This window comes from Coturnix japonica, chromosome 7, assembly GCF_054131305.1.
Source record: "Coturnix japonica strain WE chromosome 7, WE-NBRP24, whole genome shotgun sequence".
NCBI lineage: Eukaryota > Metazoa > Chordata > Aves > Galliformes > Phasianidae > Coturnix > Coturnix japonica.
In genome coordinates this window covers 26043442-26071421 of record NC_140669.1, presented here as the reverse complement: position 1 = coordinate 26071421, position 27980 = coordinate 26043442, and the positions used below count along the sequence as shown (strand labels likewise).

At 45.0% G+C, this 27980-nt stretch overlaps 1 protein-coding gene across 5 annotated transcripts; it reads right to left on the bottom strand.

Annotated features, from left to right (window-relative positions):
- Positions 1-529: 529 nt before the first annotated feature.
- Positions 530-27980, bottom strand: LOC107316491 (uncharacterized). Of its 5 annotated transcripts, XR_004307980.2 has the most exons (7): positions 22347-23984; positions 16458-16606; positions 8417-8542; positions 7822-8007; positions 7599-7716; positions 4022-4138; positions 530-1783 (listed from the first exon to the last, which is right to left on the bottom strand). XR_004307980.2 is itself a non-coding variant. In XM_085552781.1 (6 exons), the coding sequence occupies exons 2-6, from the start codon at positions 22434-22436 to the stop codon at positions 7953-7955; spliced, it is 489 nt and encodes a 162-aa protein (XP_085408907.1). In that variant the 5' UTR covers positions 22437-22452; positions 27849-27980; the 3' UTR covers positions 7827-7952. The 5 variants fall into 5 exon arrangements, 3 of the variants coding, with proteins under 3 accessions (XP_085408909.1, XP_085408907.1, XP_085408908.1); XM_085552781.1 differs by lacking the exons at positions 530-1783; positions 4022-4138; positions 7599-7716 and adding exons at positions 18409-18477; positions 27849-27980 and having other exon boundaries at positions 7827-8007; positions 22347-22452; XR_014948101.1 differs by lacking the exons at positions 7822-8007; positions 22347-23984 and having other exon boundaries at positions 7599-7788; positions 16458-17288.

Genomic DNA, 27980 nt, shown 5'->3' with positions numbered 1-27980 from the left:
CTCCAACTTAGGCATCATATTATTCCTCTAGGGCTCCTGCACATACCGACCCCTTGGGCACCCTGCCTTTCCAATGGCCTTACCTGTACCCCACCACAGCTCTCACCTAGGGCTCCCGGCTCCTCTCCTCTAGATAAGATGCAGCAATATTTTTCCTTGTCCATGTACAGAAAGGCAGGTGTGCTGGTGTTTCCTTGCACCAGAGTCAAATACAGCATCCACACACAACATCTGCTTAGCCAGACCTCTCACCTATCCTTCTCTCCCTCCTCAACCCTTCTTTGTTCGTTACCTTGATGGTGTGTCTCTGTGCTCCTCTAGTGCCTGCAGGCTCCTTGCTACTCAATGATTTCCTGCCATACTTCACATCTTCCCTGAGCCTCTTCCCAACTGGCATTGAATAGAGCGCAGCAAAGACAATACAGAGGTCACGTACTTGACACAGAGGAGTTCCTTCTCCCTCACAAATTGGATTGTACTTCAGTCCAGTCTCAATATATCACCTTTCAAGAGATGCATCACAAACATGTCAACATACTAATAGAATTGTATTTGAACACGGGCTCTTCAATTTTGCAAGACAACTGAAGACAACACAAGCTGCAGTGCAGTGTTTTGCAATCCTGCTGCTGTCCGCAACAGAGCTGAGATTTCTCCCCAGGGTCAAAGCACCGCTGTTTTCAGTGCACTCAGGGTGCCATCTGGATAACCTTAAGGGGAGGGGACTAAGAGGATATTCACCCATTCCCCAAATCATATTTGAAGTTCCCAGTCACTGTTATTTATGAAGCAGTCTCCAATGCCTTTTTTTTGGTACAAAGTTTTCCTATGAAAAATTCATTTATACAGCACAGAATGTGTCTATAAATAATAGACACACCAGCTCACCTCCCTCATTTCTACAGATGAGGCAAGCTCTACTTACAGAGCTCTACCACAGAGACAATTAACAACATGGCATTATTGGTGCATATCAGCAATCTGGCACATTGTGCTGAACGGCACCAATTGACCAACAGCTCGTTCTTTCTATAGCAGCATCACAGAGAAGAGTTTCCCATTGTGCTAGAGGACAAAGGGCGCTCCTGTGGACCTCAGTAGGTGTATTGGCTCAGTATATGGCCAGATGAATCCTCAGTGTCAAAAAGCAGCTGCCAAAATCACCTTTATTTCAGGTTCGGTCATCAATATGTCCAGGATGAGATGCTGGGTTGCTTCAAGGAATTTGCTTAGAGCAAAGCTGAGTTTATATGCAGAAATGAAATGCTGACTTGACCACCTCCATCCCTTTCAGGCTGTCGTTAAACTGTTCTACTAAGTCTTCATTTTTCATAGCGTTGAAAAAGTCATGAAATTCAGCATTGACAATGACATCGCTCGTCCTCATAAAGGTGGCAAACCCAGAGGCGGCAAGGCAGCAAGGCCAGGCTGATTTATGCTAAGGCAACCTCCAGCGAGGACCAAAGGCAGCCTCGAGGTGCTTAGCAGGCGGCTCACACGCAGCTGCTTTCCCATGCAGAGCTCCTCCAGCCCGTGTTCCCGGCCCCACCGGGAAGCGCAGCACAAAGCCGGGCAACATTTGGGCACGGTGCTGCCAAGTCCATGGCAAAGCTTCCGCTGGCAGCCCAGGAGCAGGCAGGAGGCCAGTGTGGCTTCTTGTCTGCAGGCAGCCAGGCAAAGCTGCTCCTGAATTTTCCCTTTTTTCCCCCCTGGAATGCAGCCACTTGAGAGGTGAATGCTCTCTTCTTGAACTGCTTTTTCTTTGTTTTGTGAAGAGAGTACACTAGAAGAAAAAAATAATTAAAAAAACTTAACAAACACTGTGTACAATCTAATTTTTACCATCATTATTTTACTTCCACTGATGCTTGCCTGCTTATTCAGCACGAAAAAAACCCAATGTGCTACTTCATGCTATTGACAGAGGTCCCACCAACATGACAACACCCAAAAGGAGACCAGACCTTGCACAGACTGCTATCAGAATTCATTCTGCTGCATTACAGGCCTTACCTTGTGTGCAGAGACCCTAGTGCACTCCATAGAGAGAATCATGGAATCAATAAGGTTGGAAAAGACCTCTGAGATCATCCAGTCCAATCCCAACCCATCCCAGCCATGCCCAGTGACCACATCCTTCAGTGTCACATCTTCACTTTTCTTGAACACCTCCACAGTGAATCCACCACCTCTCAGTGCAGCCTGTTCATGGCTCTTGTCACTGACTTAAGGAGAGGGAAGTGTAGCACAGCAGGTAATGCTGGCACTTGGTTTGCCTTGCCAGGGTGGTGCCTGGCTGTTCTCACTGCAGGAACCAAACCCAACAGTCAGCATGGCTCTTTGGTTTTGCCATGCAGCCTGGGGTGCTAAAGTATCATGGGGGAACTCACTGATATTTTGAAGACAGTCTGAAGAAAATTCAATGGAATTCTATTTATCTTATCTTTCCTCCATTCTCTCCCATCTCTAGCTTAGAGACTGAACTCAACTTTAATAATAGCAGCTTGTTTAGTCTCTATTGACTACAAATGAGCCAGATTCAGAAAGTTTTACTTTTTCCCCCTTCAAAGTAAAATTGGCAACGCCACTGTTGGAAAATTACCCTGTGAGGAAACCAAACAAAAACTAAAACATCAACTTGATTTGGAATAAAACCAAAAACTCACTGTGGGGTTGTGGGGCCCAAACGACGTGCTCACTGCCACCAGGCAATAAGAAGATGTGTTAAACTACACAATGAATTACCTGAGGCAGCTTTGTTGCAGGGTGTAAACAGACAACAGAGCAAGACCCCACAACCTTCCCAGCCCACCTTCATTTCCTATGTAGTCAACTTGAATCACACAAGAAGTGACTGAAGGCCAGATCATACTGAACTATCCATCACACGATTCATACACTTTTTTGTATGCTTGGGGTTTTGGGGATTTTCTTTTTGGAGGTTTCCTCATTTATCCCAAGCACTTGCTCAGGCACTTTGGTCTTGATGGCTCCAATTTGCCAAAAAATCAGCGTGTGCCTGAGGCTTCAAGCCGGTTTCCTTTCTGGTGGTGAAAGCCTGCCACAAGCCCATCCATCTCTGTGAGCAAGGAGTTGTTGCACGCTTCCCTCCTAAAGGTTTAAATTAAGCCTTAATGAAGACTCAGAATTTAAGATTAAACGTTCAGCCTCTGGCTAATTATGTTTGTAAGGTTCAATTTCCTTGGCAAGTGTTTGAGTTGAAAAAAAAAAAAAACAAAAAAAAAAAACAGCCTCAAGTCATATTTACATGATAGGGATTATAGGCAGTCCTCCCTTAAAACGGCACAAGGAACCCATGCAGAGCTCCAGCATGCTTTTGGGCAGCCGCCCTTCATCTTAAAGAACTCGGTTTAACCAGTTGTTGCTCTCCACTCAGATCTTTTGCTACAACTCCAGCCGTTGGCTTGATCATATTTTCCTTTCTATATTTCTCCTCCCCATAGCGATGCCTTGTAAACAGCCTGGTTATTTATGGCTATGAACAAGATGGAAAATCCTATGAGTATCTCGCAGTATTAAGGACAAATAGCAGTGGTTACTGCCTCACACAATGCACACAATAAATCTGGATAATCTGAATTTATATCGCTGCAGTCTTTAAAATGAACTGCTACTATTTCCTTTTTATTTATTTATTTTTTTAAATAATGCACAAAAATTCTAATAAATTACTTAGTCTGAACTCCGGGGAGAAGCGAGAGGCTGTTCAGATGCACTGACTGGCTGGATTATTGAGAACGACTGTGTCTACAACTAGTTTGACTCACCAATATAACTTTTCCCTCTTTTTTCTCTCTCTTTTTTCCATAACAGTACTGTTGTAGAGCTTCTATTAAAAAATGAAATCCCCTTCTTTTCCAACAGACAGAAATATTCATGTGGTTCAGAGAAACACAACTAAGACGATGGGAGCTTCAGCACCACTTGAGCCTACCACATGCAAGCTTTACCCGCACGAGCTGCACAGATCTGTCCGCCTGTCTGAATTCTTGCAACATACCTGCTCGTTTTCCTTCTTCTGTGGATCCACCGATCAATTTCTCCCCTTCATTATTAATAAACTTCCTTCAGAAACAAAACAAGAGGCTCAGAGCATCTCCGGGAACTTCTGCTGCCACTGTGTATGAAACAGATGTAAATATAAAGGCTGTCTGCTGCGTGACATTAAGTAGATTACACCTCCCACTATGAAGAAAAGCACTGGCACCAACATCATACCCACTTGTTAAGAGTCAGATAGAATTTTTATTCTGTTTTTAAATATTTCATAACACGCACACACACACACATATATAAGTATCTGTAGTCAAACACAAGGCAAAAAGCTGCCAAGAAGCATTTCCCTCTGGCTGGTGGCACCTCGGTGTTTGTGCTCTCAGTGTCTCTCTGTAGGTATGCAAAAGCATAACTACATCAACCCATCTTCAGTACCACGACTGACAACACACGAGGTTTAAATAAATGAATGATTAGCTGTGGGATGTAAAAGGAGATTGTGTGTTTTGTTGTTGCTTGACAAGCTGACAAGCAGGTGAAAAATCTTGCCCTGTAAACACAGTTGTCTCTGTTGATAGAGAGACACGTTATGGAAAGGCATTAGTCACTGTAAACCCTTCGATACCCAACAAAGATGGATTTCAATAAAAACCAAGAGACATTAAACTCACCCATCAGGCTCAGGCTTAAAGGTGAATGTCATAAATCCATTTCCATTGATCTCAGTACTTAGAGCCAAGAGGCCATGGAACAAGTGGCATTTCCAACACCATCCATTTCTGCTGACTGTCCTGGACGTGATGCCCAGGGCTGAACCCCACTCACCAAAATGCCAACTGAGCATCACTGGAGACAGATATTCCCCTCATGGTGTTCTGGGATTTCTTTCTTTCTTCTGACAATAAGCTGACCGCTTTACTCTGAAATATTTACTAGACTTATTAAGGATCCAAACAACCGAGCCTTCCTTCATCTCTGCATCCAAAAGCTGGACGCAGCTCCAGCTCCCCAGAGTACGCTCCCTGCAGCAGTTTCCTTGGCTCAAAAGAAGGTTGAGGACCAAGGATAATCCTTATCCTTTCCAAACTTGGACCTAAGGGAACTCAAGGGGAGAACAAGTCCTTTTGCTCTGGACATTCCCTGTGCTTCATCGGGTAAGCATTGCAGAGACATGGCAGCATGTCCTTAATAAATAAAATAATAAAATAAAAGAATAAATAACATCTTTGGACATTTCTAGTAATTTCTGGGGAACTTTAGTCCTTCAGATTCACACGTATTAAAGAAATAATTCTCAGTTTAGCTGCAGTGAAGAGGTTGGCCTGAATACAAAGGTTCTCCTTTAGCCTTTGGGAGCACAGAGAGATGGTTAAACCATCCACTTGGTAGGATCTGTTCTCCAGCCCTGCTCAGATGACATCCTTTAACACCTGTGAGGTGCAGAGCTGGTCTCTCTAAACTGTACCTTCCCTCCCACACTCAACATTCTCATCATACAGGGTAGGAATCTAAAATTACCTGGTGGCTTTGCTACAGTAGTACAAGAAAAATCATCACCTCATCATTGTTCGACCTTGTGAAAGAAGGGTGAAGTACCTGAGCTCCCGACTTGAGATACCATTTATACTGAGTATAAATTCTCATGAAAGAAAGGTAATTATCTGCGAGTGCTGTGCATTCATCTATCCTGCAATGTCAGGTAAAGGTGAAGGCAGCCCACCTGCACACATGGTCAGGTGCCGTATTTTGCAGTTCTTGGTAATTTCCACTTCCAATTAAAGCTAAAAACAAAACAACAACATCAGCGTGAGAGCAGATGATCTGCAATCCCACTGTTGGAATAGAGAGGGAAATCAAAGCCTTCTTGCAGCAGCACGGAGAAGGGCAGAGGGCGGGCACAGCCCCGATATGTGGCAGCAGGTCGGGCGGCTGCTGCCGGCACCCGGAGCGCAGGGACGGGCGGCAGCTGAGCATCCTCCCCACTGCGATTTTCCTTACACCTTCCATCCTATTTAAGTACCGCCCCGGCGGCTCGCAGCAGCAAACTGCCTCCAGGTGCTCACGGAGCGTGTCGGGGATGCCGAACTCGGGGGACCGGGTTGGGGATTTTGCGAGTACTTCCCCCGACCCCGCAGTCTGCTCGTCTCGCAATACAACACTGCCCTCTCACGGCTCGTCTGTTGTCGAAACTTCATATTTACAGGCTTTACGTTGGGGCAGCACGCCGCAAGGATGCAACCACTGCATCCCAGCATCCTCCTGCTTCCCGGACCAAAGGCAGGAGAGATGGGGATCAATAAAAACTACAGGATGATTACCTTGCTCCTTCACCCCCAGCACCAATGGGAAAAGCGCCCCTGTGGCATGGCCCATCTATCACCCCGTACAGCATCTGCTCCATCTGAGAGTGGGCTCTTCAGACCCCTGCCCTACTCTGGCTATGCTGTGGAGGGCTGGGAGCAGGCTGCTATTCTGCCCTGTCTCACATCCTCCACCTGGAGCACATGACATTGCCCAAGCACATCAATTACATCCATAAGAAACAGCGGGTTTTCATCCCTGTAGGTAACTGCACCCCCAGGGTTCCCACCTTACACCCCTCTTCACGTAAGCATTGCTTCAACACAACACTCACTGATATCTCCGACACTTTCACCAACACAAAGTGCAAGATGCTATTTAAAATTAACAGTACAATCAACACTGTCCTACAGCCTGGACTCCTGAACTGGAATTAGAGAAAAGGAGGTACAGGGATAACTGCACTTTGATGTAGCCAGCATAACTGTAAGCAACCCACTGCAAAGTGGCATTTTGTTCCTCATGTGAAAAGCTTGTTGCCATTCCACATTTTCCATTTTTGTGTACCTAAAGCTCTGAGCCTGGAAACCAGATGTGGTCACTGTCCTCTCTGCGATGGCCCCCACTTTATCACGTTAGGTAGAACATCATCACTGAGCTGACAGCCAGCACCCTCCAGAGCACTGCCAGTCAATTTCAGAGCTGTATTTCCATTTAACATGAAGCCAGTCTCTTATTTCTCCTCCTTTTGTGAAGGGCAGGGATGGAAGATCTCCAGCAGTTCACAGCTGGATGGCTCACACCATTTGCTCCCCAGGTTACCCAGACATTGCTGCAGTCCCACCCCGGCCACCACCCCTCCCACTCCTGTTTTCTCCAATGAAACCTCTTCTGGAGGTGCAATCGTTGCTTGGCTGGGCTTAGTCCTCTCTTTGGAGGATGGTACTTGGCTGTATTCAGCTTAGTGTTTCTTCTGCACATTTATAAATATGAGGTAAAATATAACTCCAAGAAACTATAATATTTGGCAAGGTATCACCTAAAGTGGGAGGACATCTGAACGCACAAGGATGCTGTGCCAGGAGGGTTGGAGAGCCCTGTAGTATCAAATACCCCACCAGCATCAAGAACAGAGATCTGAACAACAGGTCCAAAGGGAAGCAACGGGGAATTTTGTCTCCTGCAGCCCCTCAAACAAGCCCCCTTGCTCTGTTGCCCACCAAGGCATTGTGCCAAGCCACTCCTTAGACACAGTGTGGGTGTCTGGCCCCACCACTTACCTCCTGCATTCCATTTGCTCCTCTCCTCCTGCACAGTCGGGGCTGGATGAAGTCTCCACCATCTTGCATCACACAGTGAGGAAGGCTACGTCCCCAGCAAGGCACATGGCACTGAGCTCTGCAGGCAGTGGCAGGACAAGCATCACCACAGAGCCGTGAGAGTGGCAGGAAAACCAATTACGGCGTGGAGCTAAGGTTAGGAAAGAGATTGCACATGCAGTACCTGTATCCACTGTATAAATCTTGTCCCCTCTGCTTAGGAGGTGTTGGATCGGACCAAACAATAAACTCATTTTTGCTGTTTTCAGAGAAAAGCGTAGGTGTCCAAAACAAGGAAATATTCTGGTGTAGGACTTAGTGTAGGACTTGTCCACTAGCAAAAGAAATCTCTGCACTGCTTGGAGATTTCCTTCAGGGAAAGAAAGGCTTAGAAATAATTCATAAGTACAAAAATGGATTACAGCATCCAATTCCTGCTTTTAATATCAGCAGAACGTCAGCTTACGTTCACTGTCTACTCTGTGAAGTTCTTGGTGTTCCCTGTGTCATAATTTTTTTATCGCTCCATTTGAAACTTATAAAAAGTTTGGGGACATTTCTAGAGCAAGAGACACACGAGCACGCAATCAAACTGAAACCAATGAGGTGCCACGCTTCGAGGTTTCCTCTGCGGCTTCTCTTCTGGCAGACAAATCTCAGCCTCGGCTAACCCAGAAAAAAGGTCAGCCAAGCCATCAAACATTTCAAAGCACAATTAAGACCCTAAATGAGAAAAGTTAAAGTTTAATGCTGGAACCGCACCGCCGGTTGATGCTCACCAATTACAAGGGTCACTTGAAATACGATCGGTGAAACCACTGCGTGTCAGAAAGCTGCCTCTACTGATGGGAGCGAGGAAATCTTCTGGCAAGGCAAACAACCTTGCTCTAATGATACGACTGCTGCTATAAAAAGAAAGAGAAAAAAAGCAATTCAAATTCAGTTCGGAAGAGCTTGAAGTTGATGCATTCTGATGCCCTTAGAATAACTCAGCTCCCATATGGGTGTGGTTATCCAAACCAAGTCAGAAATTAACTTTCCATACCAGGAGTACAGCACTAAAGGAGAAATCAAAGACATTGTGGGGGAGGGGGGAGAAGGGGAGAAGAGCCAACAAAATAGGCTGATTCAAAAATACCATGTAATTTCTTTTTAATAATGTGTAATTTAATACTGATCATCATTTCCCAGCCTTCTGAATTCTTCAGTGGAACAACCTATTCTTAATATTAAAAGGAAAAAAAAGGTCAAGTAAAGCATTTCAACATCAGAAAGAACAGAAATGAAATGAGGATTGCATATTTGACATTCTTCTGCTGCAGCTGATTACATCTGACATGCTCCTGCATTGTGTTTTGTTTGAACAAATGCCAACTTGCTCAAGAGCAAAATATATCATGAAAGCCTCTTCTCTGCCATCCTCCCCATGCCTGACAGGGCTGTTCTAGAGGATAAACGCTGAAATACTGAAGTAGCAGCATGAATGCCTGAACAGCGCAGTAATTACCAGCAAAACAGGCAAAAGGTTTGGCTCTAATACTTCCAGTAACTTTCCTACCCAGTCACCGCAGCAAGGACTGCTTTCCATTACAGACCAAGGCTTTGCCAGGATCTGACTTGCTCCAGATCAGCCATGGGAGGCATTTGAGGATTCAGCTGAGCATCCGGACTTGCTCTGACATCAGCTCTGTTTTCCCTAAGTCACAGAAGTTGCTTGTTTCTGGGAGGGGATGACCTCGATGCTGATAAACACTCAAACACTATTTATTCCCAACATTTCTTCCCGGAATACAACTACTGATGGGGCACAACCTCATGGGAAAAATGCCTGGCCTGCCTTCCTGATAGCTTCTAATGACTATGTCCAGATAAGCTCAGACATCAGGCCCCACAGCACTCAAATCTCCGTACACCCCATGTGAGTTTTTGCATGACTGTGTAAAGGCCTTAATGCACACAGGTCAGTGTTCCAGCTATTGTAAAACATACACCACAATGGGGTGACATCTGTTTTTTGACACAGATCTAAGGTATGTTACATGCTAAGGAGCCTTGTGAGGATGTGAGGGGGTAGCACAGTGCTCCACCTCCTCTGCACTCTCTCTGGTTTCTAGAGATGTTTGGTAGGAAGGAAAGTGAGGGTGGAGGGAAAACAGTGAAGGGATACTTTAAATTAGTGACTGCTACAGAAGAGGGATGGCTTTAAACTAAAATACGGGAGATTTAGGTTAAATATGAGGAGGAAAATCTTTACTCAGAGGGTGGTGAGGCCCCGGCACTGCTGCCCAGAGAGCTGTGGGTGCCCCATCCCTGCTGGGGGTGCTCAAGGCCAGGTTAGATGGGGTCCTGGGCAGCCTGAGCTGCTGGGGGCAACCAACCTCCACCATGGGCTGGAACTCCATTCAACTCAAACTATTCTGTGATAAGATTAAACTCAACTTCAGACTCTCCTCCTGTCTGAAGGACCATTGCTGTATTCTATATCAACTCAACATCAACAACAATTTTCTTATGAATGACATATCTGACAGCATTTAAAGCCACATCATCTTAAGATCCTGGAAAACAGAATCAAATCTGAGATTTACCAACACTGTCCACTTCTATTGACAGAAAACATGCAATACACGAATAAAGACAATTGAATTTGGATCCTTCTTAACCAAGACGCAAAAAAACCCCAAGCAGCATGCCTAATTAAGTCATGTTCCAACACACGTAGCTATGAAGTCCTTAGCTCAAATGCCACCTTGACACATCAGCCATCTACTTTCATTACAGTCATCTTCATTTCTGGTGTATAATCTAAAGTCGTAACATAAAGGTTTCTGTGTGGTAGTAAGAGGTGACATTATAAGTCATTACACTGTGGTTTATAATGCCAGCAGAATAATTTTGCATCAAGGGTTACAGCTAAATTCTTGAAAGAGAACGATGTTATGGGAAGTAATTACTTCCCCCTTCTCCCCCCCCATATGCACACTAGCTATTAAACTTTAATAACTCAGATATGGTTTCAGGTTTCCTAGAAGACAGGTTTGCACAGAAGGTTTCTGTAATTCTTACATTTTAGCAGCCAGAAGAAAAGTACCTAGAAAATATTCACTATTTCATTTATACAACAATTAAGAATTGCAAAAAAGTAGAAAATGGGCTGTTTGTGGCAGACCAAAAGAAAGGCTTTTTCCTCAGCTCCGATCCCAGATAACAAATCTCATCTGATGGGCAGCTTGTGTGTCAGGTAATCCCATAAATACAGTTATTTAGACTAGAGACTACAAGTGACACATGACTGCAGACATAGGAAGAGAAATCTGGGATGTACTTAAAAGATTAGATCAGAACCAGTGACAAACGCCCTGTAATTATTCCAGGCGGTTGCACCGGTTCCTTACCTGATTTGAAAGACCGACCCACCTCCTCTGAAGAAATAACACACACAACCAACTATCAGTATGTGTGCATTTTAAAATAACTCACTGAATTTGTCTCCTTGCCTGTTCTGTAGCCTTGTCATTCTGCTTCTGTCATCTCAACAGCATGAGCAAAGCAGGGGACATCTGTGACATCCCTTGGACCAGCCAGATCCAGCCTTTTTGGGGGGCACAAAAGGAGTTTTGCTTTATTCATCATACCTGGAAATACCGGATTTTCACATAGAAATAATGCACGAGTGAATACCTTCCTGGAGCACAGACGTCTGCCTGGGAAAGCTTCTGCATCCTTTCCCCGGTGAATGGCTCACGGTGCTTGAGCCTCAGATGAGTTGAAGTGGGAACTGCAGGGGGAAGTGTGTGGGGAGGAAGAACTGGCCTTCACAGATGGGCAAACCTGTACCCACCTTAAAGAGAGGACCCGAGACCCCTCCTGTGAACTTTCTTCTATATTAAGTTGTCTAACAGGACTTTCTTGTTGTAAGAAAAGAAGCAGAGGAAACTAGAGCGAGACAAAGGAAGCACAAAAGAACGGCATTCCAATGGTTCTCAGCAAGAAAAACTTTCAGCAGACTACACATAGGCTTCTCTGTATGTAGTGGAAGAAATTCTCAGATCCAGGGCCACAAATGTAGTTTAAGATCCTGCTGAGAGGAGAAGTCCTGCTCATTCCCAAAGTCTTTGGTCCTTGGCATTGCTGGAGACACCTATTGGAAGGATTTGCTGGACCACTGATTTGGATTAGCAGAGACAGAAGGAAAGCAGCCATGTAATAGGAAAGGTATGAAGTACTGGGTACCATTTTTGCAAGGAGTAACCCCATGCTGCTAGCAGGATCCCAACAGCTGGCAATGACTGCTAGAGGAAAACCCCTGAGCTGCCTCTGGACTGCCAGCTTCAGCCTGCTATGGGAAAGGCAGAAGCAGCTCTGGAGACATCAGGAACCCCTTTTGGTGGAGATGGGAACAAACTGAAAGGCCCCGTGAGACCCCCTAAGGGGTACTGCAAAGTTCCTGAATACACAAACTAGCACAGATTGACACTTCAGCAAATAGGGAGAGAGGGAAAGGAGAACTGCAGTCCTAAACTGTCTAGGGTATTTAGGGCTAAGAAGAGATCAAATCTCTGTAAGGAGCTGGGTCTACCAGCTGATATTTAGCTCACCTTCTCACTCTGAGTTCTTCAGAAACTGAAGATCAGCAGTGGCATAACAGCAGATTGGCATACATGGCCAAAGACATGTTAAACTTCAACTTGGAAACACCTGTCTAGGCAACAGCTCTCCCAGAGGAGTAAGGCAGAGCAGAAGAGACAGCTGCCTCCTACATGGAGCTTGGTGTAGCATGGTGGGAAGTGCTGATGGAGACTGGCTGCAGGTCCTCAGCTTGGAGTCCTGCTGCACGAGGCCATGGCACACATGGCTTGCTCTGAATGGCTCAGAAATTAAGAGCAGCTCAGTGGCACCTTCTGGTCCTATGTGGAATCTCTAAGAGGAAGAAATACTGTTACATTTCTGTTCTGTTTCACTGCAGTGCAAAAATTTCACTTCCAGCCAGCTGTTCTCAGACCATAACCATAAACCCTGCTTATCTAATACAGACCATCCAGCAAGACACTTCAGAATGTGCTAGTCTTTACACCTAGGAATAATAAACATCAATTAACACATCCACCTCCCTGAGGACAGACAGCTGGCAAACCAAGGCCTGATGGCCTCCTGTTATGGATCACCAAAAGGACTTATTTCCCAGCTCCTTGGGCCAAGTCAAAAGCATATGAGGCACCACTGAACTGTTTGCTCTCTTTTTTTCACTTGAACAGGGAAAGAGACAAGGCTTTGCTCTTAGATGCTGCCTTCAGCCATGGGCAGGACAGCCCTGTGAGCTGTTCAGTGAGACCAGAGCAGCTTCAAGACCCATGCTGAGGTGTGTAGGATCAAGGCTACAGACACAGAGCACGTTCATCCTTATTGGGCACCAGGGATTTCCAGCTGGAGTTGACTCCAACCAGTTCCAGGTTTTGAGCTGATGCAATGCTTCAGCCTGGATTTATTTATCAAATCCAAGAGCGCATCTCCTCAGTGCCACTCTCTTTATGACAAGAGATGAAAGGCAGAGGTTGCTCTCTGCACCAGGGGATGGTTTCCCATCTCTCAGTGGTAATTTCCCAGCTATAGCCATTCTCTGCTTAACTGCTTTGATTAACCTCAGCAGATTTGATGTACAACCTGACCCTGCAGCTCCTCTGTATCTGGCTCAGTAAGGACAGCACTCAGACTCATCAGAAAAACTCTTCATAGCCTGTATTTAGACAGGCTATATTTTAACATAAGGAATTTGAAAGGAAATGTCTTTAGCAGAGCAATAGACAACATGTAGGTTGGATTTTCTTGCCGTATGATCATTCTCACTGGGATCCCTGTATGAACAGCTTCCACCAGAGACCTTCACATTGCATTGCCAGCCACCCTCTAGCTACTTGTTGTACAAAATAATAACTTCCTATTGTTCATACAGAGAAAATCCATAATACTACATCCAGTCCATAACGTTACTGGATAGCCAACTCTGTCTATCACAGAAGGAACAGGACTAGTCTGGGTGTGTGTTTAGATGCAGGGTTTTAGACACTAGATGTCAGTGTTTTACCTGCACTTACAGTCACAGTGAAAGACTTTCCCATAAATAAACCAATGCACAAGGTAACTCTCTTCTAGTACCAAGGCAACTCTGAAACCACAGCCAACTCCTCTTCCCTCAAGGGGACAGAAGGTTTCCAAAATAAAGCAATCCTCCTCCCCCTGCACTTTCTTTTCCATGGAAACAATAGTTCAGAAAAAAGAAACACAGTCCCCCTCCCCCCCCCCCCCCAAAAAAAAAGCCATGACAGCAGAGGTGTCTCACTTCCACCTCAGGGAGTACCTGCCAGCACCAGCTGGATTTAAACAACTGCATAACTCTACTAAGAGCTGCTTAACAGATCTACCCAACAACTTGTAATGTAAGTAACAAAGCACTAACAAAAAGGGAATGGGCATCACAACAAAGTTTTAAATTGGATAAACAAAGTGGATGTATATTTCCAGTACGAAAATCAAGTTCCACCATTTTGCCTAAAGGAATTTTGTGAAGGTCCTAAACTACTTTCAAAGTCAGATAATAATAGAAGGTTCAAAAGAAAAACAAAAAGATTGCTGGGAAAAAAAAGTCAACTCATCAACACTTGGGGCCAAATATATTGCAGCCCATCTTTATCTCACTACCAAATCAGCACTGCATTATTTGGTTTAAAATATGGCCCAATATCTTCCCCTTGTGCACGCAGGACCTACCTGTGCATTCCAGTTCCAAACTGGGCAAGGGAGTGCCTTTGCTGCAGAAAGATCAGAGCTAATTTTGTTATGTCACTACTCACAAACAAAGAGTTGCACAGGTTGGATAGACTCCAAGCAAGTACATAAAACTGAGAAACTTTACTGAGAGGATTGGGATAGACTCATATTTGAAACTGGATCTAAGGATAAGCCACCCTCTAGAAGAACATATCAAGGACCTTCAGAATTAGAGGTAGATGCCAAAGATACAACTAAGATCAGTGCTACATTTATGGCTTATTTTTAGACAAAGCCTGGCCAAAAGCAAATTAAAAATTATAAATCCAATTTTCTGCTCTACTTCCCAGAGAATACAACAGTTCCCCTATCAGTGACCATCTAATGATCCGTTCCTTCTCAAACACTGGAAACTCATTAGCGTTCTTCCAGCCTCACGAGTCCAGGCCTTGAACCAGTGCATTATGAACAAGTTCCAGCCAATCCAATCACTGTGCTACGTTCTATCCCTGCACGCGCTGGGGAGGATGTGCATCCATCACTGACACTCAGCAGAGCGCTCTTAGGAGAGCTTTTGATTTAAGAAGCTTTGGACACAACAAGAAGTCTCTCCATAGAGGAGCACCCCCAGAAGCATGCAGTAATGGTAAGCTGGGAGCCCGACCTCCTGCTCTCACTGCAAGGGGCCGCGGATTGCACCCGGATGGCTTTTGCTCTGTGGCTTTAACAGCAGCTCAAAGGGTCCCCAGTGGCTCAGGTTTGAAGGAACGAAAATACCAATTGACATTTTGACTTGTTTGTTGTCTGGAAGCAATAAATCAAACGATCCACCATAAATCAGCTTTATATCGCAGGACAAAATATCAATTTGCTTTGGTGAAATCAATTCTCCTTAAAAAGTCGAGTCAGCTCACAGAGAGAGGAAAAAAAAGGGCCAGGAGACCAATGCTGCAGGACTTCAACAATCCACAGGGAGTTTATTGTTATACTGCATTGGGAACGCTTGTCAGCACCTTTCCTCTGGATTGCTGTGGCCACAACTCCCACTGACATCAAAAACACAGAACCCGAACAAAGTACAATGGAAAGGAAGCTTTGACCACATCAGATTTTTTTTTAAACAAAGCACTCAAGCCTCTAAAACCTTACGAATGAGCCATCAGCTGTGCCCCTTTAGTTCTGCAGGCAATGCAGAACTAATCTGCAGATTGCTTGCTTGACATAAGCTTTTCCTTATAGGCAGGCTAGCTCAGATGGGATCAAACTGATTGAGAGCCCTCAGCCATCCCACCACTGCATAAAGACATGGTTCATAGAAACATCTCCCAGTCTGGAGACCACCCAACCATGGAAGAAGCACAGGCTCTCAAGATCTCTGTATAGAGCAGAAGGTGGAAATCAGCATTGCTCTGTGCAATGTTCTGATGTAAAAACATACAGAGATCATCCCCAGGATTCAGATCTCCTCCTTTTTGAGAGATGCTTAAGATTTAGATCAAACCTGTGGCAAACAGAAAGTGTTTATGTTCCTTTGCAGTCCCTGGGAAATCAGTGATGATTTTGTCATTGATTTCAGTTAGATAACAATTACTGCAATACTCAGTGGGTTGGTTGAGCAACAGGTTCCAATCATGTTCTACATGACCATTAACAGCTGTAATTTCTGCACTTTTGACAGTGTTTTATGTTTATATTTTAACTCAAAAGGCTCTACCTCTTTTTATCATGTTCAACTGTGTCTCCATTTCACTTCTTCAGAAAAGGGCCACTTTGCACACAGCCATCGCTTATCAACACTGGATGAGCAACCAGTTTTTCTTCCACACAATAGCAAAGCAATACATTCTCATGTCATTGTATATTTCTGCTGAAGAAATCCTACTGAGACCATAGGCAAGACAACAGGGGTAGAGGAAGCTGAGTTAGGAGAGGCTGATGAGGGCTTAAAATGGGGTGGGAATGGAACAACATGTAAGGCTGAACTAAAAAGCAGTGTTCTGAAAACACCTCAAAAGGGCTGATATTCAGACGGCCATCTGACTTGTTTGCACTTACCTGCTGTAGTGATTCCAATGCCTTCGCTTGTTTCGAGTTATTTGGGATCCTGACAAGGGATCTCTCACAAAGTCTCCAACAGAAGAGAAGCAGCCTGAAGAGAACTGTCTCATTTGCATCAGCTCTTGGAGAGTTTCAGTTCCCCGGGGCTGGCAATGGAAACACAAACTCTGAGGATGCATATTCCAAAGCACAACAAAGTTAAATTACCAGTTCACCAAAGCAACTTTTTTTCCCCCCTTTTCCTGTTAAATTCACCCCATATACCTATCACTTTCTCATGTATGAACTGGGTGAGGAATTACACTGTGAATGCCTCATCTGAATGCATGTCACCCATCTGCTATCAACTGTCCTCGTAGAGCTGCTCCTCAGATTCTTGCAGGGAAATGTTTTCTGGTTTCTTGCATGGTCAACCCTTTGATGTAGGTTTGTCAGCCATCGCAGGCTATATAGTGAACTACAGTTCATTTTGAAGAAAACAAAATGGATGATTTCACACCCCGTTAAACTCATAATTTCTTTCTGCATTACCGGACTCGGGCAATATTGTTCTCATCCCTGCTCAGCTTTGTACAGCCTCATACCCATTACTGTGGAGCAGTCTTAATTAAATACAAACACTTTCCTCATCAAAACACTGTCTAAGGAATGTCAAACCTTGTCTCCTCAGATGCCAAAAGGGGCCCATTATGTTATCTAAACACTTCCAGAAAGCACTGCAAGGCATCACAAATCACAGCACTACAAATCGGCTCTCATCTGTGTGCTCCCAACCCCCTTAGATGCCGACCAGGAAGTATCTCTAGTGGTAGACACAGGCCCATCCCCTCAAACAGCAGCACCAGAACATGCCATTTCTCATCAGCCCTTCAGACGGACTAGAAACAGAAGAGAAACCCAGATTCCTGTGATAAAAGAGCAGCCTTGTAGGAGCTGAGGAGATGTCATCTCTTTCACAGCTGTGCCTTTGGAGCTGCTGGGGATGCCAGATCCCCATCAGGCTGTCTGCTCTTGCTAAAGGTGCAAGCTATTGAAACCACATAAGCTGCAATCAGCTGCCCCAGCTTGGAGCCACAAATGCCTCTCCAGCAGGTAACTGGCCCAATACACTTGTGTAAGGCCTCCAGGGAAGTGCCAGAGAAAATTTAAGGGTGTCAGTCCCAGGAAAAATAACCCACCCATTCTGTTTGCCAGAACCACGCAGCCTGAAAGGGGTCCCCCATAAATCTCATGATCTGCTATGAGTCAGCTGATGTCAGCAAATATGACCACTGTTCAGAGCTCGGCCTTTGCTCCTGGGCATGTCCTGGGCCTCAAACTGTGCCACAAATCTCTTTACACTTAGTCAGAAAATGCGAGCAAGCATTTAAAAAGGAAGCTTGCAGTTTCTTCCACAGTTACCCCTGTCATTTTATACAAACCATTTAAAACACATTAAATGAAAACAAACATCAGAAAGATGCGAGACCAAAAGCAGTTCCCTATTAAAAACTGATAACAACAGCTCCCGTACCAAAAAACAGGCATGAGCATTTAAAGTACATCACACAGAGCCTTGCACACTTTGGTTCTTTCATTGCCTTGTGAGATGGACATGTTGCACATGCTTGTGCATGGACTTGGATCCTTCACTGTGTTTATTCTCTTACCATGGCCATTTAAGGAGCTCATACAGCGCTGCAACACACTGGGAAAGAGCCACCTTCTACCAACACCCTGCCACCACCCCAGAAAGCTCCACATCTTGTTAGAAAGCTTTTCTTCGTCCTTCCACATCGCTTTTTCCGCCCTATGAGAATATAGGCTTGCATGACTCACCTCTTTGTGCTCAACCAGAATTTCACACCTGAATCCCAGTACTTAACTGCCACAAAGAAGGGATGGTTCTCATTGAAGATCAGCAAATAAGTTGGCATTAAGTTTCCATTGCCCATTATTGGTTTCTTACTGTGTCACAGGAAAGCAACAGCTCCTGGCTGCACTTGGAAGTGTTCTGAGGTTCAGGACAAGCTGCCACCTGTCACATACCAACAAAAACATAGCAAAACATTTGTGGGAAGGTTCAGCCTCTGTGGCCACATCACCAACATCCATCCCTGACTTCATGGGCCAATACAATAAAATAGGAGGCAGTACTTTCAGAGCAGCAACTGTACTACACCTGGCCATGGCAAATGGAAAACCTCCTAAATTACCGCTCCGATGTCTCAGAACGATAGAATAGCCCATCTTAACTCAAAGTTCTGAAGAAAGGAAACAGATGATCATAAGGTCTGATACTCTTGCAGCGCTCAAATACTTGCCATCAGGTTCTCCATTCTCCATATTTACCCGCCAAGTTTGTCTAGCAACTGAGAGAAGCAGACTATTTTTGAGCATTATTTAACACAATGCAAAAGAACTCAGTGCTGTAACAATAATAATATTACTTCTTACCAAGGACCCTGTGCAAAACCCCTGTGACACTCGCTGTTATCCCTAAGAGATGTTCATTTACCTTGTTATCCTGTGTTCAAAAATATGGATCATTTTAAATACCCATGTATGCCTTGTATGCATAATTTCCCATGATTTTAATAGGATTTTTCCTCATCTGTGAAGCACCATGAAATGTAATATTTTCCTCAGAATGGGCCATGAAATGTGTCTACCTTATCAGCAACTTGTATAGAACTCGCTTGCTGGATTGTTTGACTCACTGCATGCCTCCCTCCCACACTGTCTACTGGGCTGCTGTTAGAAGACACTTTGTTTAGCCTTTTTTATTTCATTTTTTTGTGATAGTTGCAGTCTCAAAGGGATACATGGCATCTGATCACACATGCACATGTTTCTGCTTATTTGCTAGAGCTGAAGGAAGAACATGATGCCTGATTCTTGCTGCTGGAGTGACTTCAGTCCTCAAGCACACAGCTATGATACCCTGATGTCTAGAAATCTCACATACAGCTCAAGATCATGATGCAATTCCAAGAGAAGAAAAGCCCCTGCTCAACAACTACATTGGTGTCTGAGACCAGGAGCAATGCCAGAGCACCAGTGACCTACAAATATAAGATTTCTCCGGCAAGGAAATCCTCAATATGAGAAATACCAGGTTATCCACGGATTTGAGGTTTGTTCATCTGAAAGAGAAACCACCAGGAAAAAGAAGTGCGTGCTGATTGTCCCAGACTGTAATTTAGTCCTGTATCTGCAGGTTTCAGGTTTTGTTCCAGTACATAATGGTTCGGTGGAATGCTTCCCAGCAGTCCTGCTATGCACACTCCTTAATAACAGAGAGATCACTTATTGGAGAGAAAGAACATATTCTTGCATAAGCCTCTTTTGTATAAGAAGTTTCAAGGATGTGAAAGCAGCAATTATCCTCACCATGGCTAATACAATTAAGAAATTCTGAGGTACTGAGAAAACTCCAGTGCAGTTAGACTTTGAAAATTGTCTAACTATGAGCTGTCATTTGCCAGTGAGCTTTAGTTACATCAAATTAAATCTGAGGTGCAGGGAATGATCGTAAGGCATCAAAGGCTGCAGGGTGGGCTTTCCACTGCAGTCTGTCACGGACCAGGACCCAAACCCTCTGCCAGCTGCCACCGTGAGCTACAGGCTCTCATGAGTTTTCAGGTCACTAATATGCAAACTGAAGCAGAAACATTACACCTTTAGGGATAACCACAAAACTAATTATACTCTCTACCCAAAGCAGAAATGTCCAAGGTAACAGGAACAATTCTGCTTCACTAAAAACTCTCTTGCTGACTCCAGCTTTTGTGAAAGAGGTTGGTTGGCACTTATAACAGGGCACAATTCAAATAATTTGTCTTTGATAGCAGGCAGAAAAAAAAATACAGTAGGATTATTAGAGCTTCAATACCATCAGTAAGAAGCAAAGCAGTCATGGATTGGTACTGCAATGAATTCAAGGCAGCAGAAGGCACGGGTCATGGAAGAACATAGGCACAAGCACTCATCCTGAAAACTGTCCAGGAGAAGATGGTGGAAAATGCAATCTGAAAAGAGGAGGGCATATAGAAATCCTCACAAGACTATTACCAAGAGAAAGGAAATGACTTCTTTGAGGTGCTTGCAAGGGGCAGAAGAAGAGGTTTGTCTTGCATCTGGAATTAGATGTCTAATAATGAGAAGGAAGCAGCTGAGGGTGCTGACAAACCTACATCAGATCTGCTTCAGGTAGATTCTGTTTTCTGGCTTATTTCACCTCAGCACAGAGGGAGGGGGTTGCCCTGGACAGGGCTGAGATTTCAGTGCCCTCGATCTCCAAAGCACAGGAATAAAACACACAGTTTCAAGACCCCTGAATAAGAACTGATATTTGCTATTTAAAACAAATATTATTTCCAATTCAAGTTGAAATACAATTAAGTGAAAAATAGGATGAGCTCTATCTTCCTATTGGCTTAGTTATACTCAATTGCTTTGGCTACAGTATGCATATAATTCAGATTTTGTTTGGGTGGGTAATGAATGCAAAGCTCACCACACAGGCCTGCTTAGATCTGCTGCTGGCAGAGCTCAGCAAGGGGACGCTCCTGACGGCCTCATGAAAGCCATCCTTCCACCCACTGCAAGGTTTGCCTGTACGTGTGTGCTGATCTGATGCTAATCCAAAGAGATTTTTCAATGGAGAACTGGATAATACTTACAACGTGGGGATATCACCCCAGCCTTTGGGATCCATCCAGCTCCCAAGTGCTGAGAGCCACGTACATTACTCTCATTTGCCCAGCTCCCCATTATCTTGGTGCTAACATAACTTGTGAAGAACATTACATTATCCTTAGTAAGAGAGACCCAAGAGATCCAAGTGTTTGTCCTGGATAATCTCTCTCCTTATTAACAGCAGACTTATGCAGGCATTGGTGATTCACCTTTAGTTAAATGGGTAAAAGCTTTAATTTACAACAAGGGATTTATCTGGGAAGGAAGGAAAATAATTTCATGCCTCATTGTTTTTCCATGATCCCATTACACCAGGGGATGACGCTTCCATTATATCACTCAAATATGAGATAAGCATACCTCACCAAGGTCTGCTTTCTTTCTCTACTATTCAAGAGCACGTGAGTAGTTGGAGGCAGGAGGGTCTGAATATCTGATACACCTTAAGCAGGCAGAAATGCCTTTGCATCTGAGCAAAGGAATGTCCTGGGGAAGCAGGAGGTAGTAGGAGGCACAGTGAGCACAGCAAAAGCTGTGCAGAAGGCAAAGGAAAGGCCTAGAGTGGCCTGAGGACTCCCCATTTGCCTGCTCCTCCCTAGGGCCCCTCAGTGCAGAGCATTGCTGCTCCCCTAAAGCCTGGGGGAAGCATGGAATTTGGCCAAAACCACAGAACTGTAGGGGCTGGAAGAGACCTCTAGAGATCATCAAGACAAGTTTCAGCCTCCCCAGGCTGCACGAGGACAAAAAACTTCTGTTTATTAAAATCATAGCACCAGGCATTGCCCAAATATTGTAGCTCCTTTGTACAAGCTGAAGAATTATTTTATTATGTTAACACAGCACCATTTTGTGCACCCATCAGTGGAAAAGATAGCACCTTAGAATCTATTTTAAGAGATTAAAAATCCCACAAGGCATCAAGCAGCTTGACATTTAAATTATCAGTGAGACGAACAATACTGAACCCTTAAAATAGCTCATGGGCCTCAACGAGTTTTTTCCACTGCGTCCAGATACACATCTCCTCAACAAGCACAACACCCCATTCCATTACGTTTTAGGCCCCAGTGTGGGTATTGTGAAGATATAGTGTAAAACTCTTCTGGGTGTGAGGACCATTTCCATTATGAATCACCATTTCCTGAGTCACCAGCAGCTGGGCTTTTTGTCCAGAAGGATTAAGAGCAAGGAAGTAATGAGGCTCACCTTTGAGTTACTGTGCTTCCCAGTGTGATCCAAGCCAGCTCTCCTGGAGGCAGCATCCTCTTGAAATCCACAGGATGGCACTGCAGCCATTACTCTCCTCTTTCACCTTTGGAAAAGTTTATAAACCAGGTTAACTTTTGGGGGTGATTTTCTGCTAAATTTCAGACACAACTGAGAAATGCTGCCATAATACTGCAGATTGCTGGCAGCTGAACATCCCCCCTGCCCCCCTCTCCCAGTCAGCTGCAGTTGTGTCTCTTTTCTGATGCAGTGCACCAACACTAAACCCCAAACCTCCATATTTTCCTTAAGACTTGTTTTTAACCAGTCTGATCTATGGGGCAAAATTATTTAACCTGCCTGAAATCAACAAACACTCAGGTTTTATTTCCAGTCAGAACGTGCTGGAACGAGAGAAACAGACTAACACATGCAGCTGACTTCAACACCTGCCACCAATTTTGGGAGTTTCTCCAAAGTGGATGAAGGGTCAGAGGAAAAGCCTTGCAAGTTCCTATCTCATTTATAGGGGCACCTCTTCCTGATCATTTGTACAAAACATGGGAGGGACTGACAGTCTCTAACAGAGGAATTGAAGACAGTGTGGAAAACCTCATAAAAGCAGGATGGCTCTGTAGGCAGGTGGCCTAATTACAGGCCTTGCTGGCATTGATTTCACCTGGAATGTGATGGGGCCCTCACTTTCCACATGAAAAGAATAAGTCAGCATCACAAATCATGAAAAACCACTGCCACTCTGGTTCTTCTCACAGGGGTTCTCCAAGTGTAGTGGGATTTCTCAGCTAGACCCAAGTGCCATCCAATAAACATCAATATTCTTCCCATGAAATGTGGTTGCAGCTCAGGCCTTTGGGTCTTGGTTGTTGCACTGCAGCCCATCAGCATGGCCTGGGGGGTGATAACAGCTCAACCCACCTTGCTCTTGCACTGGACCTTCTTCTGTTCTTTTCCCTCCAGGGTGAGGAATGACCCTCACTCTTGGGCAGCCAAAGGTCTGAGCCCCACCAGCTTTCCAACACAGCCTGCCCAGGAGGAGGCTGACTGGTAGAAGCTCTGCCAGAACACCTGAGCCCTAGCAATTAACTGTAATTCGGAGTCTTTAGAACAGCACAGGAGAGAACAAGACTTTCAGAAGCACCTGGGGCTGTTCTGACCAAGGTCCGACTTTCAACAGTGATTTCTGCTGCTACATGCCACAGGTGCACAGAGGTAAAGCAGGTGCACAGGTTGGACAGGCACTCAGCCTACTCACAGTTTCCTTAAGCTAAGCAGGCTGATGTGGCAGGGCCTCAGCAAAACCCTTCCTTTATTTCTGATCCATTTCAGAGCACGACCTCAGCCTTGCTAGCTCTGCTCTGAAGCACTGGTGTGAATTGGTTTTAAAGCTGGGCTGGCACTTTGAATGGGCTGCTGGGTGATGGTTGGCACCAACTCAACACCCACTCTGAAATCTTGAGTTCTGACCTCCAGAGGACAAGTCTGGAATGACTTTAAACAAAAGGGAGGAAGATTTAAATGAGATGTCAAAGGGAAGATTTTCTCTCAGAGGTTACTGAGGTCTGGAATAGGTTGCCCAGAGAGACTGTGGATGTTTTGTCCATGGATGTGCTCAAGGCCAGGTTGGATGGGGTCCTGGGCAGCCTGAGCTAGTGGCTGGCAGCCCTGCCCACAGCAGGATTTGGAACTGGACGGGCTTTGAGGCCCCTTCAAGCTATGCTGTGACTATGACTTCTGCCTACAGCTCCCCTTTAGACCTATATAAGTGGAAAGAGAAGGACACTACAGCCCTTGTTTAGGATTGTAAGGTGGAATAATACAAAAATGGTAACAGATATTCAAAAGATTATTTATAGGAAAACACTCACCAATATGGATGCCTTCACTGGGAAATGCTGAGACGATCTCCACCAGGGAGCAACCTCCAAAAGATGCTGCCTTAGTGGTGGTCAGCCCTTAAATGAGGTCTAGAGGAGGTGGAGTCAAGCTCCATCCCTTCAGGGAGCACAGCTAAATCACTCTCACCTGTGCTCCCACAGCTGACCAACACTTACCTCAGCTGATTGATCAGAGGTTCAGGCTGTGATTACCAATTTCCCATACAAAGATGGAATTCTGATTTGCATCTGGAGACATGTCTTCAGCTACATTGAGCCTCAGATACACAACAGAATATTTGCACATACTACTTGCAAAAAGAAAACAAAACCTTATTGTGTGATTACATCTGCAGATATCTGCGGATGGGTGGAGAACGGGCTTCGCCAAAACGTGCTGGAGAGAAAAGATCTCAATACTTTGTAACAGAGACTTTAAAAGTAAAGGCTCGAGGAGATGCCAATCGAAGGCAGTGCCCACATGTGTGGCTGCTCCAGGTGCTTTGCTCGCAGGCAGCACATGCAGCAGTCGCTGTGCACCGCGAGGTGTCGTTGCTGTGCCGCGTTTGTTCTCTGCTCATCCCCGCTGCTCTCGTAGGGAAACACCCGGGATGGGCTTTCCGGGTCCAGAAAGTAGCAGCAAGAAAGTTCAAGGAATAAAAACGCTGCCCTCGCTGTCGTAAGGCCGATCTTGTGCTTGCTCAGTATCCACTAGGGAGGGTGAGGGAAGATTGCTTTTGCAAACACCAAACTGCTGATGGGAGACTGTCAGAACTGCGGATAATTCTGGCTCTTCCACAGTGCCTGGACTGGCAGCACCCAGGGCTGGACCTCGGCCCCTTTCCCCAGCGACCGTCAGTTCACACCGAAGAGCTGCCCCCCAGCTTCTGCTGTGCAGAAGACAAGCCAGTAGCATTAGGCAGCACCTCACCTCGCTCAGCACGAGATCTTTCTGGGATTACATGCCCTGCTGTAAATTCAGACAGGTCTGGACAACCCCAGCAGGGAGATGTTGGTCTGTTGGTTGTTTGGTACTGATGGTCCCATCGAAATCCACCTCCGCAATCAAACCTGCAGTGCTGAAACTTCCTCAGATCTGCCAATGGTTGAGTATCTATTGCTCAGGTTGATGATTTTCCCACTGGAATATTAATTCTAGAACTTATTTGTGAGAGGCACCAGGCAGATGGCACCAGGTACTTTTAAAACAGCTCGTGCAGCAGCTACACTAAAACTCAGCAAGAACTATTTCACAAAATAGCTTTCAAATACAGAAAATCCTATTTCCACCTCAAGCATCACCAGCTTTAGCTCAAGTCAGGGAAGTTTTGTTGTGTAGAGCACCAGCCCTTAGCTCCAGCCTAAGGGCCAAATGATTGCATTGGACTTCCACCAACAAGCACATCAAGAAGTTTTATTATTATTTTTTTAAATGCTCGAGGGGTCTTGTGGGACATGGAATCCCCTCTAGGCTTCCAGCAGAGGGTTTGGTTGGTCTTTATGTGCTGCCTTAGAAAAATAAAGTCAGGTGTACAGGAACCAGGATATTCCTTCAGCTATTTCAGGCACCTTTAGTGAGCTCTCCTTCCAAACCTTCAGCTCACTCACCTATAAATCTTGTTTATACCTGATGAATTAAGTACTCTGAAACTTAACTACATTCACTTGCTTTCTGGGTTCCCAGCTCCCTTTACACAGCAGGAGAAAGCTCCTTACCCTTCTCACTCCTCTGAATCCCCACTCAGAGGAAATAAGCAGCAATTCATCTTCCTTTTTATTTTTTAACAATCCGCCAACATCTTAGAGGCACTTTACATCTTTGCTATCCTTTGGGCAAATGGCATGAAATAAAACAGATTGTAATCCAGTACATGGCCCAGCTGGATGAAAAAACCCTTGCAGGTTCAGCATTGCATTGCTGGTGACAGTAGCCATCCCTGAAAGCTTTTTGGAAATATATAAGATTCTCTGTCTCACTTTGCCAGAAGCAAGAATTTTGGGACACAAAGCAGCCTCTGCACAAGCACCCAAGCTTGCCCAGTAGAAGGCAGGGAGCTGTGTGACTGTCCTGGAGGTGTCCTCTGAAAATCTCATGCCAAAATATGAAGTCATCCTGGTACATGTGTTGCTGTTCCCACATCAGAGGAGAGCACATTGTAAATACTGCCAATGCCTATTAAGGGGTTTTGCTTTACTGAATCTGGCAAACAAATAAGCATTTGAGAGCTGAACTAGCTCAGAAAGCTTTAGCCTTTGGATTACTTACTAATGAACTCCCCATAGTCCAGGCAATTTAATGAAATTAAATGGCAAGACAGTTCCAGTTAAAGACTTGGGTCAAGAGACATACTGCTGGTTTTTCAGAGACTTCATCAGGAATAAGCATATTCCTCTGTTTAAATAGATACAGTATAATAAAAACCTGCATTGTACAGTAGCCTAGGTAAGTTATTTCCCCTCTGCACATCACTAGGAAACTCAGCAGGAGTCATTTACAGGTAGAAGAAAGCATCGTGCTTTTGGGTTTGGTTTTGTTGTTGTTTGTTTGTTTTTCCTTTATTTTCTGCTTTTCAGGCCCTGCCAACCCAGCAGTATTCTCCCATCTCCAGTTAGTCGCTTACATTTTCCTCCTCCAGTCCCACTGCATGGACTTCAGGCTAAGGAACAAGGATATTGCAACCGGATCTACACCCTGGTTCAAGGAGACACTCAGCCCTTTGGCTCACACCAGGACCCTTCTCAATGTCTTGAAGAAAAGGTTTGAGCTATTTGGTCCATTACTTCAGTCCTTTGTGGGAGGTTTAATAACTGAGAGGAAACCCCACTCCCAGAGGACCTACCTCATTCCTCCCAGGGCAGAAGGACCTTCTACATGAGGCTGGACCCAAAAGCTGCCGAAGCTCTCTCTCACTACTCTTACAGGTTTTGGAATCAATCCATGCTAACCTGCAAGATCAGCAATCCTTCAACAACTGAGGGGAGTGAAATTTAATTTACAGAATGGATGACAGTCAGTGTTTGGCTGCACCCAAACAGGGCTGTACGATGCCTCAGCTCTGGGCAGGATGCTGCCGCAGCACTGCCTTGTTTGGACTGAGTACATGGCTTCAAATCCACTTAGTAATGCTGATCTGTCTCTTTTTGCCTCTTATGTAGGAATTTTCCCTTAAAATGGAGTCAGGCTGGCTGCCTTAGATCTCAGCAAGCTGCAGAAAATTGCATTGCCTGCTTGTGACAATCTGCAGCTCTCCTGAGTCCCACGGGAGATGGGAGAACCTGGGGGACCGTGGGGACACCAATCCCCTTCATCCCACCCTTAACACTCAGTCCTTGCTGCAGACGTGGCCAGGTTTTTCTTTCCAAAAAAGAGCATTGCAAGTGAAAAATAAGGTCTAAGCAAAAAATGCCACACATGGATACACCGAGTAGAGAGGCATGTGCCCCAACACAGCAACAGAATCCCTAAAAGACAAAGATTAATCAAAGAGGTGCAGGTGGGGAGTCCCTCATGCCTGACTTCCATGCTGGATCTCATAGATCTCACACAAGTTTATCCATTAGATCAAGTAAGTAGCAAAGCCAGCATCAGCCTTTCCCAACCACTCACCTGCTCCAGAATGCTTCAGATCAAGCCCCTTTCCATTAGCACTGCTGATCCAGAAGGCTGAGTTAGACATATAAGCTCTCTTGGTGTGTTAGGACATAGATGTTGAAAAGTAACTTCATCTCCTAAGCTGAA